At 34.5% G+C, this 21,156-nt stretch overlaps 2 protein-coding genes across 5 annotated transcripts in view; one reads left to right on the top strand and one right to left on the bottom strand.

Moving 5' to 3' along the window:
• Positions 1-1,520: 1,520 nt before the first annotated feature.
• On the bottom strand, positions 1,521-14,235 carry LOC139958405 (uncharacterized). Of its 2 annotated transcripts, XM_071955467.1 has the most exons (10): positions 14,061-14,235; positions 12,058-12,100; positions 10,386-10,673; positions 8,399-8,701; positions 7,370-7,675; positions 6,238-6,471; positions 5,292-5,471; positions 4,642-4,675; positions 3,741-3,849; positions 1,521-3,348 (listed from the first exon to the last, which is right to left on the bottom strand). In XM_071955467.1, exons 1-10 carry the CDS (start codon positions 14,097-14,099, stop codon positions 3,016-3,018), a joined length of 1,869 nt encoding a protein of 622 aa, XP_071811568.1. In that variant the 5' UTR covers positions 14,100-14,235; the 3' UTR covers positions 1,521-3,015. The 2 variants fall into 2 exon arrangements, with proteins under 2 accessions (XP_071811568.1, XP_071811569.1); XM_071955468.1 differs by lacking the exon at positions 12,058-12,100 and having other exon boundaries at positions 1,529-3,348; positions 14,061-14,216.
• Positions 14,236-15,964: 1,729 nt separating this feature from the next.
• The window catches only part of LOC139959123 (putative sodium-coupled neutral amino acid transporter 11), a 31,852-nt gene continuing 26,660 nt past the window's right edge, over positions 15,965-21,156 (top strand). The window contains exons 1-2 of one of the 3 annotated variants that reach the window (XM_071956713.1): positions 15,965-16,218; positions 19,378-19,465. In XM_071956713.1, the coding sequence (XP_071812814.1) occupies positions 19,382-19,465 (84 nt within the window). In that variant the 5' untranslated portion in view covers positions 15,965-16,218; positions 19,378-19,381. The remainder of the gene's footprint in view (positions 16,219-19,377; positions 19,466-21,156) is intronic. The other 2 variants (XM_071956714.1, XM_071956715.1) reach the window with 2 other exon arrangements.

The following is a 21,156-nucleotide window of genomic DNA, read 5'->3' as shown; positions in this document are numbered from 1 at the left end:
CTGTTTTAGTCTGTTTAGTTCAGATCAGATGTTGACTGCTTTATAACCACACTGTTTTAGTCTGTTTAGTGCAGATCAGATGTTGACTGCTTTATAATCACACTGTTTTAATCTGTTTAGTTCAGTTCAGATGATGACTGCTTTATAACCACACTGTTTCAGTCTGTTTAGTTCAGATCAGAAATTTGACTGCTTTATAATCACAGTACTGTTTTAGTCTGTTTAGTTCAGATCAGATGTTGACTGCTTTATAACCACACTGTTTCAGTCTGTTTAGTTCAGATCAGATGTTGACTGCTTTATAATCACAGTACTGTTTTAGTTTGTTTAATTCAAATATCAGATGTTGATTGCATTAAATCACACTGTTTCAGTCTGTTTAGTTCAGATCAGATGTTGACTGCTTTATAATCACACTGTTTCAGTCTGTTTAGTTCAGATCAGATGTTGACTGCTTTATAATCACAGTACTGTTTTAGTTTGTTTAATTCAGATATCAGATGTTGAATGCATTAAATCACACTGTTTCAGTCTGTTTAGTTCAGATCAGATGTTGACTGCTTTATAACCACACTGTTTCAGTCTGTTTAGTTCAGATCAGATGTTGACTGCTTTATAATCACACTGTTTCAGTCTGTTTAGTTCAGATCAGATGTTGACTGCTTTATAATCACAGTACTGTTTTAGTCTGTTTAGTGCAGATCAGATGTTGACTGCTTTATAACCACACTGTTTTAGTTTGTTTAATTCTGATATCAGATGTTGAATCCATTAAATCACACTGTTTTAGTTTGTTTAGTTCAGATCAGATGTTAACTGCTTTATAATCACACTGTTTTAGTCTGTTTAGTGCAGATCAGATGTTGACTGCTTTATAACCACACTGCTTTAATTTGTTTAGTTCAGATATCAGATGTTGACTGCATTTTAATCACACTGTTGTATTCTGTGTAGTTCAGATCAGGAGTTGACTGCTTCGTATAATAACACTTTTTTTATAGTTTGTTAGCTCAGATCAGATGTTGACTGCTTTATAACCACACTGTTCTAGTCTGTTTAGTTCAGATCTGATGTTGACTGCTTTGTAATCACACTTTTTTATAGTCTGTTTAGTTCAGATCAAAAGTTGACTGCTTTATAACCACACTGTTCTAGCCTGTTTAGTTCAGATCAGATGTTGACTGCTTTGTAATCACACTTTTTTATAGTCTGTTTAGTTCAGATCAGATGTTGACTGGTTTTTAATCACACTGTTTTAGTCTGTTTAGTCAGATCAGATGTTGACTGTTTTGGAGATTTTGGAGATCGACATATATACCATTGCAATTGAAATTGTTAGCTGTTGAATTAAACAGATATATACGTTGAATTAAATTGACAGAAAGCAATTTAATGCATGTGTCGATTCAGACTGGTAGGCTATATGTTGATGTATATACTATAATGTGCAGAACTATTCACAAAGTTATACATAAACCACCTTAACTGATGGGTAAATGTCGATTTAAACTTGCGTAAGTCAATTTAAATTGGCATATACGGCGACTAACAAACATAATTACATTCGCCTTGATACAATAAAACTGAAAGTGTACAGAATAACAAGAGACGAAGACTTTCACCGGTTTATATATACAAATTGATTAATTAAAATGTTGCGTAATTATGGGAAATGCGAGAGAGAACGTGTGAGGTTTCTTTTTTACATACTGATCTGTGTGTGTGTTTTACATTGAAATAAACGTTCACTGGCACAGAATAACACAAAGTATCATAATATATACACAAAAGATAAAGTAAATTTACACATTTATGATAAGCTCAAGTCTTTCTGCTCAAGTTACATATCATTATAAAATATTCACCAAGCTAGAGTCTGGACATGAATACCAAACAAATTGATCTACTTCTTGACATCAGTACCCTTTCATTTCGGTTATTAGCCATGTGATAATTAAAGGTGCTATCCAAATTAATGGGAAATAAACAATTAATTCATATTTTATATGATACATTAACATTTCATATATTCATATATAATTCTAATTCGTCCTTACAATTTTTTTCTTCTTCAGGGTCACCCAAGATGGAACCTGGGAAAGAATACCAAATGCCTTGACCCAATCTCAACCCCAGTCCCCTTACGTTATCAAGACTACAACGGTATGATTAAGAAGTCCTTATACATTATTCTTTATTCTGTAGTGTGGGATTGTTTGCTTTAATGTAAATAAAGAGATTGAAATATGTTGACAGTTAGCTTTGATTCAAACATGTTAAAACACTGAACTGAAAAACCGTAAACTATATACAAAATATATTGACTAAACATAGCAAGGATATATGGCTTCCACATAAATGTTTCATGTCCAGTTTCGTATGCATTGTTTACCATTCGTAAAGAGAAACATTGCCATCTATTGTTTATTTGCAAGTGCAATTCCTTTGCTTTAGTTGCGTATATATAACATTTTTGCACGCTCATTGCATATTCAACATCTGTTCACTTAGCATATTCAACATCTTCCTTTACATGATAAATGCATAATCCACTCCTGCTTTGCATTTACACAACTTTCCATTGATTACTTTGCTTATATAACGTCTGTTTCCTTTTTAACATATTCAGCATCCGTTCCCATACTTTTGCATATTCAACATTCGTTTTATTTTGGTAATTTTTGCATGTTTACATCCGTTAATTGTTTGCATATACAACACCTGCCCGTCTTCGCCCTTACACATATTCAACAACTGTCCTTTCTCTGCATATATCCGTTCTTTATTGTGTATATTACTCAACTTCCGTTCTTTCTTTATATTTTTGTCGCAAGTTCACCATTCATCGGCTTCTTTGGATATTGGAACTGCGAAGGTCGGAGGAAAGTGTTCACATACATCATATATCTTTCCTTGCGAGTTGGACACCATGCACGACGGTATGGCACATTTCACGCAAAATACATCTCAACCAAGCCCGACATGTGCTCTTCATGGGATACATAAATACTAGGATTATTCCCAATGGACACTCTCTTTCACTTTCCTCTCTCTAAGTTGATCTTTTTTGGATTTCGTAGGAGACATCGTGTCTTTGTTTTGTGGCTTCAAAGTTGAACCTCCAAATGAATTATCTCCATGACGAAAGTATTCCTCATCCGAGAATGTACTCGTAGATGAGACCGTCGATACGACTTTTCTACGATCAATGGTATTGATATTATTTTCATCTGCCACTTCATATTCATTTTGCTGATGACTGGTGGAAGCTCTTTCGAAATATGTCTCATTATATTCACTCTCTTCTGAAAATGGTTTCTGGTAAGTTTCATAAGGGTCCGTCTGCAACTAAAGAAGAAAGAAAAACACGGAAATAGAAAGATAACAACCTTAACCTACCTCTTGCTACGTCACGAACTCGCGTGCGACCTTTAACACTGACACCGTATAATTAAGACAACAGTCGGCCACCCCATGAAAAGATAAAACGGCAGTCTCGTATATTATCTCTAACTCTCACACTGTGAAATTGTAAATTTTTAAATAAAAAAAAGCGTCAGATTGCCTCACGCGATGAAACAAGTTCGTATAATACCTTCAAACTCTGTAAAGTAATATGGGAGTACCGTATGAGGAACCTCCGCCTACCTCACGCAAAGGTAAAGGTGTGTATGTTAACTCTCACTCTGTAGAGTGATAAGAGGGTTACTTATGAAAAGCCTCAGCCTACCGCCTCTTACCACATTCGTAGGAACGACTTCGTATGATTCCTCATTGATATTAACGATTCGTCGAGGTATTTCAGGTGATTCAAGTCTTGGTCGAGCTGATAGGGTCGCCATGGTATCACTGCAACGAAATAAAGGGAGGAAATGAAGACAGATTTTGTGCTGGATAATTTTGGTTTGTTTCTTTTCTCTCAGAAATAAAAATTTTGCTTAATATTGCCATCAAGTGTATCAAATTATGTGCTTCTTACTTAAAGTAATTGTTATGTATATAACACTGGAAAATCCTATTTCTAAATGTATAAACTGTTCTTAGTGATGAAAAGTATAGTTAAATTATGAAATTCTAACGTATGGAATAATTTACGAATTCCTCTAACAAAAAAATTCGATTTAAAGAGAAAATGACGACATCGAAAATGGTTTCCATCTTCAGGTCAACTATATTAGGCTAACAGAACTATTATTTTATGAACTTAATGTAATAAAATATGAAGACACCAAAACAGAAAATATCAAGATAATTGAGTATACCGTCTTAGAAAAAAAAAACACTTAACTTCCAAAAAGTGAATACTATAGTTTTCACTTTGAGGGGGGGGGGGGGGGCCTTCTCTATACCAGACAACAAGTCTTCCTGGAGATCCTCGCTAACAGCAGCCCTGGAGTACAGAGTATAGGTCAGCTTGATCATTGATGTTCAGACTTCTGACCTTTCTAACACGCCAAAATTTAAAGTAATTTTCATTCTCTTCGAGGTATATTTAAAGGATTACACTTTGATAGAGGGAAAAAGAATGAACTTCTCTCTACGTATAAGGATGATTATTAAGGAAACTATGAAAGGGTTTATTTTAACAATTTGGATTATAAGAAATTAATCCGAGTCATGAAAAGGTAGTCATGGATTTACTTTGTTTGATCTCCCGTAAAATAAGTATTTTGCACTGAAAATGAAAGAAAAAGAAGGAAACTATAAGTAAAACAATATATAAACATATGAAAAATATATATATATATATATATTGGAGTGACGGCCACCCTTCATTAGTTTTGAATCTCTTGACATTATATCAGAGCCCACAGTTTAAATGCATTAAAGACTCGCCCCAAACCGCGTGCCGTGCTCTGAAAAGTTAACTTTCCGTTGCTTGTAAGTGAAGTTTTGTTCTTGTCGCTACAAAAGGCAGACAGTAATGAAACGTAATACCTTGTTATCTTTTATCTAGACCTGAGATGTCCATGTACACTGTGTTGTGGGTATTGACCGTAGCTGTATGTATTGACTGTACACTAGTGTCTAATTACCGACGGTAGCAAGCTGTGTGTGTATTTTCTGGGATCGATGGTGGTGTCTAACACTTCTGTTACACCTCATTCTTAACTAGGTCAGATAAACGGCATAAGACGTTTCTTTGTGCGCGAGTCTTCACACCCTTTAAGTTGGTTTAGGCGACCGCATATAGAGCAAATGTCATTGATTCTAATCCTAGGTGGAGACTAGAATGGTTATAAAAATGTAAATCAATTAATATTAATTTAAACTTCATCTATATCACTTACGGGATACTGAACGCAACCTATATTTCCAACTACCGAAAACCATCGCACAAAGAAGCGACACAATGAGAATGATCAAAATGATGATTAAAACCAAGATTCCTGTTTGATTATCTCCGGCGGATAGGTCGTCCTTTGATGATGATCTTGTTGAGCTTGGCATCACAGTTGGCGCTGAAACAACTATCATCAAAAGAGAAAACAACATATAACAGCCGATTCCAGAACGAATAAATTGCGTAAAAATATGAGCAATTGAGAAATAACTTCCAAATTCATTACACAGCTTACCGATACCTTAGATGTATAACCGGAACCATTTCTATTGCATTTTGTACCATCCACGCTGTTACATATTGTAGTAACCACGCTGTTGTATTTGTGTACCCACATCCACACGGTTTCATTTTGTAATATCAGTTTTGATCTTGTTAATACCACCTCACAGATCAGAGTTACTTTCATGTGCTCATATGTGTTAAACAGGACTCTGGTTTCATTCCACAAACTATAAATATATAAGCATGCCTAATTTATGCAGAAAGTAGTATTTATGACGTAATAAGCCTCAGTACTTAAGTCGTAGCTGTGACACATATAGGGCAAGATGACCTCTGGGCTTCATGACCCCGAGGTAGTTTTTTTTTGACTTCAGTGACAAAGAAAAAGGGTCATACTTTAAGAATCTGAAAAGGTGAGTCTTAATGAACGGGATAGGCTAATGACACCAAATTTAAGGAGCGACACATAACTCATATCCTGTAACTAGTCTTTGTACATAATATGATGGCATCCTCAGTTAAAGTGTGGCACAGTTGTCTATACAGGGGGAGGACACAAGGGGGGGGGGGCGATACGGACCTCTGTCCTCTGTGTCCCGATCTGACAACGGGCCATTGAGTGAAAGACTACACTTAATGTCATAATCATATTGGAAATACCAATTCACCTTTTGGAATATATTTGTTTATAGTGACAGAGCTGAGACTATTCGTTCCTCTGCATGTTATATTCGCCGGGTATACGAGGGTAGAGAAATCCAGCTCCTTAGTTAACTGGAATGCACCCCCGTTATGTGACAGTTCGTACTTCATTACGCTGGGATTTCCGATACAAAAGCACAGAGCAGTCCAAGAGAAATCATCGCTTTCATTTCGAAAATCGAGGTAACATTTTGGTGGAACTATTGAGAAATAAGAACATCCCGACAAAGAGAGTGAAAATAAGCGGGAACCTTGCCAAAACAAAGTAAACTTACTGATATATACATCCCATTTTTTTTAAAAGTTTTTTAAAGTTAGAGCAGAAACTTTGAAATTTCATTTGAAGACAAAAAGGATGTAATTTACATTATTAAGTACATAAATTAAGGACATAATTTTACACTATAGTAACTACATCATTATTTTTTTTACATAAGAAGCAGAAAACTAATGTCATCATCATCATCATCATCATCATCATCATCATCATCATCATCATCATCATCATCATCATCATCATCATCATCATCATCATCATCATCATCATCATCATCATCATCATCATCATCATCATCATCATCATCATCATCATCATCATCATCATCATCATCATCATCTTCATCATCTTAATGAAATGTCGCGAGGCAAAAGCTAGACATTACTATGTCAATCTGCATCCACCTCAGAACACCTGTTTGCTGTAAATGGTCTGTTTGCTATCGGCTTACCTGATCAATTAACAGGTAGACGTAACAATAACGGTGTCTAAAACAACATAAACACCAGCACGCAGCAAACATAAACATAAGCACCACCGAACAAACCACAAAACACACCACCAAAACACCAGCAAACATAAATACCAGCAAACATAAACACCAGCACGCAGAACCAGAACGTATGAATTGAATGGACATCTCACCGGCACGATTTAATCTTGATATTCGTTTACAGATCAACTAATGATTTTCACTTCGTGTGTAACATTCTTTAAGTTTATCTCAACATTCTTTTTCAGTTTTTGTAACACTCTTTTTAGATTTCTTTGGACTCAACATATGCAGCTGAACGCGCATGCGTATGTTACGATATACTTACATAATACATTCAGTTTAACTGAGATCTCAACATTCCGTAATTTTGTCTGTTCATTTGTAGCACAACTCAGACTTCTATCATCATCTCGGGGTTTGAAGCCAAAAGAACTCCATGTAAAGTTATCATTGTTGCCCTCTTCTATCTCGTTTTGCTGATTCTTATTGTTTAGTTTCCATGAGAGGCCGCCAGGAGGGAGCCTTTTCCCTGTCGCGTTGCAGAATATTAGGGTATACACGTTTGAGTATACTTCCAACGTCTCTTTTTCTATCTTTGTACCGTTTACTTCCAACCAAACGATTAGCGGCACTGTCAATCCAAAAATAATTGCACAACGGTTAAAAAGTGGCATTTGGTTTTGCTTTAACGTTTTTATTTATTTCATTATTTACAGCTGCGTTACCATTACACAATAAAACCTGCATGATCCGAGACTATTATTCGGATACTCGGTTATCCGGCTCCTGGATTGACAGGCATCCGATCTGACCATTTCGAGTTATGTAAAAAGTATATACATATTGTAACATGCTATGTGGTTACATAATCATTGCTCACAATTTCGGTAACACCTCGTGTGTGTATTTGCACATAGTTCGTAAGTTTGTCCATCCTTGTGAATGGAATTAAGCTGATGTCTTCGACTCATAATTCATGGTATTCCAATACTTTTTTGACTTGCTTGAGTGTTTACCGATGAAATTTAATGACTATTTTTAAATGTCATAATATGATTTTTTACAGATGTCTATTATTATTATTACTATTATTATATATATATATATATATATATATATATATATATTATATTATATATCGAAATCTATTGCTTGTGTGTGAAAATATTCATGTTTCGTATCAAATTCGCAAATTATATTTATGTAGGGAGGTCAGTTCGAAACATATATAAACGTCTCTGATTTGTTTCAATATTTTGATTCATTATTAGTTTTAATATAGTCTGCCTTTTAATAATCAAATTGTTTAAAATGTCTAATATTTCATAAGAAAAACTTAATTGAGTTGTCTTACCCTCGATTTCAAGTGTAGCATTTGTTCGACTGATCCCTGATTCTTGACAAGTCATTATTTTTCCTATTTTGTCAGCAGTTGCGTTAAAGACCAGATATGATGTTGTATAGCTTGAAGAAAACTTCTTCTGCACCTCTACGGAATATTCCGCAGCATGAAGAGGATAGATTTCACTTCCGGTGCCAATAGCTGTTAGTTTGCCATCACTTGCCATGGTGAAGGACCAGATAGTATTCGTGATACTTTGTACTGGACATGGTATCCTAGCCATTGTGTTCACAACGACTTTTATCACGCCATTCACTGTAGTTTATAAACCACCACGACAGCAAAGACAAGAAAAAAATAGCTGTAGTATTATGTATATATTAACTACTAGCAAAGTCCCTTAGTTTCTCCAAATATGATAGAAAGTGAAAATATAGGGTCAATGTGAAAAATTCAAGAAGAACTCATTCCATGGAATTGCAAGTCTAATCCCAATTGGTTTCTTTCATGATAACAATGACGTCATCACTTTTATACATAAATATATATATATAGATAGATAGATAGATAGATAGATAGATAGATAGATAGATAGATAGATAGATAGATAGATAGATAGATAGATAGATAGATAGATAGATAGATAGATAGATAGATAGATAGATAGATAGATAGATAGATAGATAGATAGATAGATAGATAGATAGATAGATAGATAGATAGATAGATAGATAGATAGATAGATAGATAGATAGATAGATAGATAGATAGATAGATAGATAGATAGATAGATAGATAGATAGATAGATAGATAGATAGATAGATAGATAGATAGATAGATAGATAGATAGATAGATAGATAGATAGATAGATAGATAGATAGATAGATAGATAGATAGATAGATAGATAGATAGATAGATAGATAGATAGATAGATAGATAGATAGATAGATAGATAGATAGATAGATAGATAGATAGATAGATAGATAGATAGATAGATAGATAGATAGATAGATAGATAGATAGATAGATAGATAGATAGATAGATAGATAGATAGATAGATAGATAGATAGATAGATAGATAGATAGATAGATAGATAGATAGATAGATAGATAGATAGATAGATAGATAGATAGATAGATAGATAGATAGATAGATAGATAGATAGATAGATAGATAGATAGATAGATAGATAGATAGATAGATAGATAGATAGATAGATAGATAGATAGATAGATAGATAGATAGATAGATAGATAGATAGATAGATAGATAGATAGATAGATAGATAGATAGATAGATAGATAGATAGATAGATAGATAGATAGATAGATAGATAGATAGATAGATAGATAGATAGATAGATAGATAGATAGATAGATAGATAGATAGATAGATAGATAGATAGATAGATAGATAGATAGATAGATAGATAGATAGATAGATAGATAGATAGATAGATAGATAGATAGATAGATAGATAGATAGATAGATAGATAGATAGATAGATAGATAGATAGATAGATAGATAGATAGATAGATAGATAGATAGATAGATAGATAGATAGATAGATAGATAGATAGATAGATAGATAGATAGATAGATAGATAGATAGATAGATAGATAGATAGATAGATAGATAGATAGATAGATAGATAGATAGATAGATAGATAGATAGATAGATAGATAGATAGATAGATAGATAGATAGATAGATAGATAGATAGATAGATAGATAGATAGATAGATAGATAGATAGATAGATAGATAGATAGATAGATAGATAGATAGATAGATAGATAGATAGATAGATAGATAGATAGATAGATAGATAGATAGATAGATAGATAGATAGATAGATAGATAGATAGATAGATAGATAGATAGATAGATAGATAGATAGATAGATAGATAGATAGATAGATAGATAGATAGACATAAAAGATATATATAAGATATAATTGAAATATATATATATACATTTATACGTTTTACCTGTTACGTGTAGCTCAATGCTAGTCTTTAGTTGTCCGTCCTCTTTACAAAAATACATTCCCGCATCTCTTAAAGAAGCCTTCAATTGTAAGTCATAGTTAGTTCTTGTCAGACTCAAGGAATATCTTTGACTATATGTGGTATTTCCATGTGACAGTATATGTGGTATATTACATCCTTCGTCTATGAATATCCATGCTGAGAGATTTGTATCGTTAACATTACAATATAATACTGGAGAATCATACAAAAAGCTGGTGAAAGTCTGCCTTTCGACATCTTGGCAACCTGTTGTAGAAAGAAACTAAATTAACAAAGCGAAGAAATGTGTTTTTTCATAATATAATAATAATAATAATAATAATTCCTGGTGGGAAACAACATTGCTTCATTTTCCATTGTCTTGCTCTCCGTAGTCTTCTATATCAAAATTATTCCTAAACATTCTTAGTCATTTCCACGATGTGCTTTATATTTATGAAAATTTACTACACATCAGATCGCGCACTAACGCTTACGGGTTGATTTGTATAGGATATATATATATATATATATATACATATATATATATATATATATATATATATATACATATATATATATATATATATATGTGTGTGTGTGTGTGTGTGTGTGTGGTTTTCGTGCCAATAGTCTTTCTTGGGTTGACTTTCCTTGAAAAGCATTGTCTTGTACTATGGGATGTACTCTATGTGAATTTATATTTATATACGTTTATCAGTTAACATTGATGTTTTCTCTCTCTCTCTGATCATTATATCTTTGTCTGATTGATTAACTGATTGGCTGTTTGATTAATCAATGGGATTGATTGGTATGATACGATAGACTAAATTGAAATAAACTTGAACTGCATTTGAACAGTATTATCAATTTTCTCATATAACTTATTTCTTCTACTAATGCTGTAAACATCATAAACGTTCAGAATAAAAATATTTCCCCTTACTAATTTTATAAACATTTCTGACAATTTCTCCCAAAAATGAAATAATGGTCACTAAGACTAAGATTTTATAGCAAACACCTAACCGTTACCCACAACTTGCGTTCTTACTCGCTGGAAACAAAGTCTTATATAATTCTCCTCTTTGTCTGGAAATTAAATAAGGGGTTAATCAACGGTCTAGCGTGCGTTACTCACAGGATTAATGCACGATCGGGGGATAATGCAAGCGATGCACGAGGGCGGAGCCCGAGTGCATCCAGCGATAGCATTAACACCCGGAGTGCATTAATCATGTGAGTAACGCACGCTAGACCGTTGATTAACCCCGTTCATTCATACACTACCATTTGTGTGGGGGAAAAATCATAAAACAAAACATTTTTGGTCACATATAACCAAAGATTTATTAAAGTGATGCCCCGTAATTTTACCGTGCGTTACTCACAGGATTAACCACGGTCAGCTGACCTGAATGGACCAATAGGATTTAGGAATCTTTACTAAGTATGAATGAACAGAGGATCAGCTCCTCTAGTGAAATACTTTCAATAATTTCGGGCAACATTTGGCATGCTAAAACTTTGGCCCAATACACTGATAAGACAGTAATACAATCTGTACTAATTAAAAGGAGTTAAAATATAGCAAATATTCTTTATCAACTTTAGTACCACTTCGGATAAAAAAATAAATAATGTTTACCTCTGCAACTCAAAACCAAGATTAGAATTATTGTCAGGAAAAGCTAGGCAGATAACAGAAGAGAAAAAGACAAGGAAATATAAACACAAAAGAGATTTGAGAGGGGGGAGGTGACGTTTAGTTAGAATAGCATGCCAAAAGAACAAAACAAAACAAAACAAGAATATTGCGTGCCAAATGCGTCGTCAGTCCCAGAACAGAACTTTTTATAGTGGGGGGGGAGGGGGGAGGGGGGAGGATAAGGTGTTTAGTTGGGGTGTGGGCGTCGACGATTTCTTTTCTTTCTTTATTTGTCATTGGAAAACAGCATTTTCTTCTTTGACATTATCAACATCGTGAATACTTGTCAGCGTGCTCCTGCTGTTAAGGGACTATATAGTATATTTAAGCATTGCGTTGTCCTCCTACATACGCTTATTGACATGTTCAAAATGGCTCTTATTTTAGTACTTCGTTCCCAGTTCTTTGCCGTTTCTGTCGTCATTGAATGACATAAACTGAATAAGGAAGTCTCCCCTGTATGACTTTTGTTACACTCAAACAATAAAATCCATTGTTTTAAGTACACAGGTTCACTTTGATATTGATTGAACGAAAGTGCAACATATTAATCTTAATTAGCAAACAATAGCTCTCTCTTTCCACTCATATCGAAAGTTTTTTTTTTTTAACTGTGTAGTACCGGCTTGTAAAAAGATGGCGTCCAATGTGAGATACTGTATAGCGTGCGAACGTACGGCCTGCAGTTATATAGGCCTATTATATTTTCCAAAGTAATCATTTGCAAAACATGTTGTACATTATGGAAAAGCTTAATTACATAACCGTACGAGAATATGTTTCCTTCCATGTTAGGGCAGTTAAAGACAACTGCAAATAAATTAAAAAGAATTTAACTATTCCTTATTTTTCCTCGACCGATCTGGTTGAAATTTCGACATTAGGCAGAATTTAAATCTTGATAGGTTATGAGGGGGGGGGGGGGGGTATTCCTGTTTGCAAGGTATTCAGCTGTAAAATATGTTAATTTTCATTGGTCTTGGCTAAATTGGTAATCAGGTCAGCTGTTCAGTTTGTATTGCATCTGAGAAACTAACCTAATTTTGTGTGCGTGTCGTCTGGCTGAAGGCTAATTTGAAGAGTTAAAGGGTCATTTTTCAACGACAACAATGAAAGTAGTATAATAGCAGTGCAAGCTAGACAAATAGCCGTGTTTTCTTTCTTCTTTTTATTTATATTTTTTTGTTTTTTGTCGTCTAAGATATGTTAAAAGCAGAATTTTGCCTAAAACTATGTTCAAGCTCACGGAATTATTGCAATTTAATATGAAGATTTATATTCTTCACTTCGCCGTTTCTTTTTCTTTTAAGAAAAGATGTGATCACTCCTTCCAACCATTGACGTCTTTTAGCCACGCCCAGTTATTATTATTTATTTATTTTTATTTATTTATTATACAAAATTTCGATAGCGCCTTATCCAATCAGAAATTGCTCCAAGGAGCTTCCCTACATTGCCTCTTCACTTCAAAACCAAATTTCAAGCACGACTTAAAACCACACAGACTAAACTCTCTAAACGTTATAGCAGTAATCAGAATCGGTTTTAAGGGTCATAGCCTACAAGGTGATGATAGCATCAAACGTGAAGCTATGATATACGAATAATACAGTGGGAAACTGTTGTTTCATTAGATATTGGTATTAAAATCATGAATTATGGTTAAACTAAGAAGCTGATAGGAAACTATACACCTATACCTACCTGATGTGTTACTCTCACAAACAAAGCCTTAGTTTGACCCAGATTCAAGAATCATTGTATGGATCATAGCCTAAAAGCTACATAGCCTACTAAAGCATCAAATATGAAGCTATATGTGCTCTAAGAAGCAGAAAACCTATAGCATTTCATTGCGATTGATTATCGAATCCCGAATCCATATACTAGTTAAACCAGATATATGCTCGCTATTTTAACATGTTATACGGTATTTTACTTACCTGTAGTGCTACAGGCCACGTAAAACCTTCTCGAGACATGCTTACTTGTACGATAACTCAATTCGTTTAACCATAAAATGAGTATAAAGAGCTTATCACGATGTCAATGAGGTGAACATAATAAGTACACTAATACGGCTACTTCCGTGTTAAGTTAGTTTAACAGTATAGAAAACAACTTATGTGTGCTAACGCGGTGGTCAATGTAAAACTCATTAACTCACTTTTTGAGGAAACAAAAGCAAAACTGAAACTTGATAAAGCCAGGATATATTTGAAACAAAGAAGATAAAGTGTGTACTTTCACCTACTCTAAGTAAAACTCAGTTTACGCAATATTTTAAAAAGCATATTTCAAGTGATCACGGTTGGCCGCAGGGTATTTTCAAACACAAAAGCACTTTCATATTTTGTAGTTCTGCTCTTATCTGTTACAAAATTTACAATTGGTTGAAAGAAAATTGCCTAAACTATTTATTCGTGATAAATCTTCAGATACATCAAGCACAGGTTTTGAAAGATTATTTCTGATTAAGTAAAATTGCCTTTGCACCTAAATAGGAACACTACTGCGAAATAACTCTTCTGGGGGCTTATGTTCTCAGAATCCCCACCCCCCCCCCTCACCTGTCCCAACTCACTCCACCCACACCCTGCCCATTCATAGCCGTGGTCATTGCTTGATCAATAGTTATTTGGCCACGTAGCATGCAACGATCAAATGAACAGTAAAGAAACAGTGATTGTTAATTAAGTTTGTTTAAAAATTGTGCACCATGTTGAGCAAACGATACTTCACGTACTATACACACTAATGTATAAATAAAGATAGGTGGCCTTTCAGCATGTCAGTATATAGGCCTATCTTGGAAACTTAAAAAGTTATTCAAATGCTTGTAGTTTGGTCTTTGCTTAAGAATATATGGCAACATAATGTACGGCACCTAATGTTCGTTCTACAAGTTACAGGAGTGTGTGTCCACCCGTGCATCCAAACTGAAAATCTTGTCTATATCACTCAAATGGGATTGGGTGAGACTTTCTGCTCAGTGAAGTTGTGCTCTTTTGGGTGTCTGTGTGTGTGTGTATGCGGGGGGGGGGGGTATTAAAAACTATATATCTGTTATTGTTAATGCTGTTATGAGCACATTTGATGCCATGTGTAGGGGAAGAATGCGGAACAACCATGTGGGGACACAAACAATCGAATGTGTAATGTTCCAAAACATCCAAAATCGACTCCAAAGCATCGACAATTCTCCAAATTTGTCCCGCGAAAGTTTCTTGGCGATTTTAAAAAACAATATTCGGCTTGTACTGAACGTGTCAAAGCTACATACTAAATATGATATTGGTCTAAGCTTCCCTTCTTGAGATATCGTGGTTACAAGGTTTTCACATTTTGACTTCTAGTGACCCCAAATTAACTTTGACCTCCACAAACAACAATAGGCTTTTTCTTCTCAATGTGGTACTCCTTCACAGGAAATACGAGATTGATCCAAGCTTCCCTTCTTGAGATAACGTACTTTCTTACAAGGTTTTCACCATTTGACCCCTGGTGACCACCAATGACCTTTGACCTCCTCTAAAAACAAAATGCTTCTTCTACCCAATGTGGTACACCTACTCACCAAATATGACATTGATCCAAACTTCCCTTCTTGAGGTATCGTGTTTTAAGGCGAGGCGCTACACACACTCATAAGCCAGCATGACTGCATAGGTTACGATTATCATCGAAACAAATAAACTAAGGTGACTCGAAATACCGTTGAGCGACCCCAACTCATTTTCCCGAACAATAGAGGGAGAGCTTTGAGTAATTCAATAGGCGTGGTTAATTGCGGAGCTCCTCCTTCATGTGACGTAGTTTGACTATTATGCCCGGTTTTGCGGTGTTTCTCCCACTTAATGAATCTGATGTTGACGGATTAATGTATCCGATCCTCTATACCTCCCAGGTACTTACACGCTATTTTACTGCACAGCGCTGAAGCATGCGGGATTAGGGCTAGGGATTACTTCTTGGCAAAGTAGGCAACCGTGTCGAGCAGACGACAAGTAAACTCGGCGGATTTTGACATTTCTGGAATTTCTGCGTTGATATTTTACTAGTTGTGGATGAAAGTACAGATCTTAGCCGTTAATACTTAAGGTAATACACTGAATGCATGTTTTAACTTAGGCATTAAAATAATAACATGTGTTACAGAACAGTGGCTTTCTAATGAAACCAAAGACAGCTGTTTTTGTCTTTGATGGTTCAGGACAAGATGTAGTAGGCCCAAGCCTAGTTAACGTTGGACTTGCTTAGCCTAACTTTGTATCAAATGTAGGCTAATTCTAATAATAGGCCAGTGTGTTGCTAGATAATGGTACTATGAAAGCGGTTAGAAGGTTGCAACACATAGTCCAAGCTATAGCCTCTTTGTATACATTAATGTTACAAGTTTCAGTGAGCTACTACAGTAAAGTATAAACTAGGATATTAAAGATAGGTATTATAAGAGGTTGTGTACAAGGGTTGATGTTGTTAATTAATGTTATTTAGTAAAAGGAAGATTGGAATAATGTCAGTTGAACACAGACATCCGTTGTGCAGAGTTGTATTTTGTGTGTCAGTCACTATACACTGTGATTTCTGACTTCAAATTTGTTAAAATTTATCATAGGCATTATTGAAGACATGGACTGGACTATTTCATAGATCAACTCATTTTCACAACCTAAGGTTATAAGCAGTAGCATATACTTGAATTTTAGGGTAAAAAGGCTTGTAACAAAGATTTAAGTTATAGAAAGCTGCAGTGATAAAAACCAACAGTGAAAAAAATCTCACATATTCAACAATTAAAAAATACAACTTTTAAGGCTTGTTATTCAAAGTAACATAAAAAAAATTAGAAAGGTGCTTATAGTTGCATTCCACAGCAAGATGCAGGACAACTGATTTTGTCATGCAATATGTTCGAGACATCTTCTATTTTTAATCAATTGTGTGAATGATTGGGAATAAATTTAATACTTGAATAAGGTGACCACAGGCCTTTGATTTCATGGGATAGTCATTCTCATTGCTGTCCCAAGATAAAGCTGACACAAAGAAGTGTCACCCAGGTTACATGTGTTTTAGAGACTATTCCACAATTTGTAAAATTGCTGTTAAAAAAATTTCACTTTGGAGTTAGTGCATGTTCATGGAGAATGTGTAACTTGACCACTGCTGTTCTTGAAACAAAGCACAATTAAGCAAACACTGAGATACCTTTAAAATTCTACACATTTCTGAAAATCTACTATGTAGACTCATAGGTGTTGATATGAAGGGGTCAATCCACATCACTAACTTGGTCAGGACTGGATTTCCTGTAAAAGGTATAGTCACTTTATAAGGAAGAACCTACTGTTAAATTTGCCCTTGGATATGTGTAAATGGTCAGTCAAAGGATCTGTATGATTTTCATTTATATATCTAACATTTATAAGCCCCATTTTACTGCTTATAATCAGCAAATATGATTTTCTCTCAAAAGCCTGTACGTAATTGGTGTGTGTTGGAGTATCGGACAGTAACCAGTAGAATTTTGAAGCACTGGTATTTGGTAGCATGTTATTCAAAAGTGTAAAATTCTGCTACCAGTATTTCAGTTTCGTTTAATGCCTGCTGTGAGTGTAGTTGTTGGACAATACCTGCATGGTCACACAGTTTTGTCAGTTTGAAAGTGTACTTACGTACACTAAAGACAGCGGAAAAACATCCTCTCATTCATAACAGGTATTCAGAGGTATATAAAATCAATGTATTGATTTTATGAGAAGGGAAAATTCTGTCAGTGTACTAGCTGGTTGGATGACTAGCTTTTGTGAGCAAATTGATACAGTCATAGTCTTACAGAATAAAGAGCAGTCATTTACTTGTAGAGATCAATGATAGGCTGACCTTGAAACATACAGGTTATTGCACTGCAATAAACAGTACTCACCTAGCTGTCTTAATTAATGTTTGTCACTACAGATTAGATTGTCCCTCAAATGGAAACTTCATTTTATTTACAATTCGGTAAACAGTTCATTTGATTGCTTAGGTCTGAAATGAAATTGCCAAGGCACTGCAGATGTTCCCAGCAGGATTTTGAATGGACTATTATAACAGGAAGCAAAAAAAGAACGCATAGCTTGCTGTTGAAATTCATTATTATTGACAGACTGCATTGCTGAACTTGTGTGACTGCTGAAGAACATTGTTTTTACAGAATAGAAAAACATGGTTAATTTCCTCAAAACTATGCAAATATCATGAAAATAATCCCTTCAAACCAGCCAGTCTGTTGAGCTGGTGAAATGCTCAAAATCAGTTGTAATTTCTAAAAGCTATTGTCATTTCATCATATCTGGTCGATAAGCTGTCCACTTCTTATGAATGATATTGGCCATATTATATATATGTATTAGTGGCCACTCTAGAGTCACATTAATCATTGAGTTTCTCTATCATACAGTGTTCATATAAAGTTATCTACTCTACTGTATATGAACATAATTGTCGGATCAGAAATTCAACTCGAGCATGTACAAATCAGTGCATGACAACAGTAAATTTTGGGAAACAAAGGTCAGTTAGAGAAATAGCCCCAAATTTGGCATAATATGTTAAAATTGGAATAGCATTGTTTTACTATAGTTTCTGCTGTGACTAAAAGCTCCTAATTATGCACAGACATGGAGGAATTTTTAATCAGACAATACAACACCTTGGTGAGGAAGAATTGTAAAGTTGATGGAAGGAATATGATAAGAAGAGGAGTGTGACCATTATTAGACTTTCTAGCATATTTTTTCTAGCATTTTCTAGCATATTTGAGACAATACTGATAGATCTCTACAATTTGCCGGAAAAGAAATTTGTGCCAAAATTACATTAGTTGTAATAATGATATAAATGTACCATATATGGCAACCATAAATTTATATCATTCTTACATTATATATCATTCTTACATGATATAAGTTAACCATATAGCGGCTATATGGTAAATTTATATCATTCTTACAATGAATGTAATTTTGTGCAAGCTTACAAGTAGACAAGACAAAAATGACCTTTAGAACTATCAAAGCATCTATCAAAGCACACATGATTTTTCTTAATAACTTCAAACACATGTATGTATACATGTATCATGTGCATTTTCCCTTCACCATGTTGTTGTTTATGGATCTCTGTGGTATAAGGCTGTACTGCAGATCTCTGTGGAGTTACTTTGCTTTGTTTTGTACTACAGTGGATGATTCCTTCACATACTTTTTATTTCAGTAGAATGGAGTCCCATGAACCGAATGAACGAAGTAGAATCGCAGACGATCCACCATACCATGGGACTGTTACCAATGGGGGTGAGAAAGTAAGTAACTTACAACTTATAAAGTGACAGCAAAGAAGAAAAGAGAACAGAATTTATGCTTTTCATTTTATCTTATATTTTTTTACTCTTCCTTGTCTTAACTCTACCTTGATTACATTTTTACATCAACTAGGCTATGTATACACCAACAAAATTGGTGGCATATTCTAGCAATGAAATTCATTAATTCTGGCCAGTCTAGATGAGTATGCAACTGAATTCATCAACCTAAATGACACCATTTCGCTAGAAGAAGAAAAAACGATAGAAAAAAAACCCAGTTTGTTTTACTCCTGTACTCAAGTTTCTGTGTTTAGTCATTAAGTACTACTGCGATGCACTCAAATTTGAGATTAACTTGAAGTTTTGTTTTCGTTTTGTGTTAGTGAGGTTAGACCAAAGGGCTTGAAATTAGAGTTGGCCTGAAGCTAGTAATTTTGCTAATGACAATTATCATTCTATGATTTTCATGAAGTTTATTTTGGTTTTCTCTATTCTAAAGACAACTGAATGAATGTTACAATAGCTGTTTCTAGCTTCCTGCTTCCATCACGAATATAATTAGCAGAAGTGGACTCGCAACCAATTAGCTTAATTTGCGTGACATAATTGCACAGTTAAAGAAGGACAAGAGGTTTATCTTTTGTTTGTTTTGTAACAGTTCCAATGACAAAAGTTATATAAGATAATATTAGGGGAGTCATGAAGCCAAAAACCATGGGAAATTTTTTCCTTTCATTTTTAGATCCATTAGTTGGCTGGATGGGAAACTATCCTCAAAATCCAATGTTATGTCATTATTGTTAGTTTCATTCATTTGAAAGTGCCATGCTCGTGTTTCTGTGTAAACGAAATTTATGTAAAATTAAGTAGAGAGTGTTATTCCATCTTCAATACGGAAAATGAAAGGTTAATGTTTATAATGTACTGGTGGTAAAAATGATTAGAAATGGTCTTAACAAGAACAATTGAAGGTCTTTCATGGAACCGGTACACCCTTAACCGATGTGACCATGTAATCATGATAATGGTATACATTTGATCCAGTATCATGCTTGTATATTTTAAAGACCAGGTCTCTGCAAAGATCTTAAAGTTAGTCCTACAGCTGCTTACGAAACAAGTGAAAAGGAGCCAATGGGGAGATACAAGTTTTACTTTAAACAGTGTAATATAATACTGTCAAGGAGTTATCATATTAGTTTTAGTTTCATGCACTGAACGATCTTCCAGTAAAACTGTCATAATTTGCCAACATTAATTTTGTCCCAAAGTATCGTGGTTGCACATGGCATTTCTTGTACATAACACTGCTAATTTTGTCCATAGGAAATGTTCATGATATAGGCAATGGGCTATTAATGGGTACTGTAAGCTAGCCCCTTCCATCCCCCCCCCCCCCTCCTATCAAAGCAGTATGATTGACTCCAAGGCTCTGCTTGTTACTTGAACCTCTACAGAAAAATATTAAGGTTTATATAAAAAAATACTAGCCTGGGGTACTGCAGAAAATATTACATTAGGAAGGTTGACTTCATGATTTGAAAACAAGTTTATTGCATGATTGATTAGTCTGGTGTATAAAGGGACAATAAACTAGCTTCAGTACAAAGTTTATGTGTGATATCGAGTTAATGCCATGGTAGTATTTCCTTCAAAGGTGTAATACTGTACAGGTAAGTTCCATATAT

Source organism: Apostichopus japonicus, chromosome 18 (genome assembly GCF_037975245.1).
Source record: "Apostichopus japonicus isolate 1M-3 chromosome 18, ASM3797524v1, whole genome shotgun sequence".
Classification (NCBI taxonomy): Eukaryota; Metazoa; Echinodermata; class Holothuroidea; order Aspidochirotida; family Stichopodidae; genus Apostichopus; species Apostichopus japonicus.
This window is presented reverse-complemented; position numbering and strand designations above follow the sequence as displayed.

Coding starts and splice junctions, on each gene's coding strand:
- LOC139958405 (XM_071955467.1), bottom strand. CDS start 14,099: ATGTCTCGAGAAGGTTTTACGTGGCCTGTAGCACTACAG. Junction 8,702..10,385: donor CATTGAGCTACACGTAACAG/GTAAAACGTATA, acceptor TATAAACTACAG/TGAATGGCGTGATAAAAGTC. Junction 3,349..3,740: donor AAGTCGTTCCTACGAATGTG/GTAAGAGGCGGT, acceptor TTTCTTCTTTAG/TTGCAGACGGACCCTTATGA.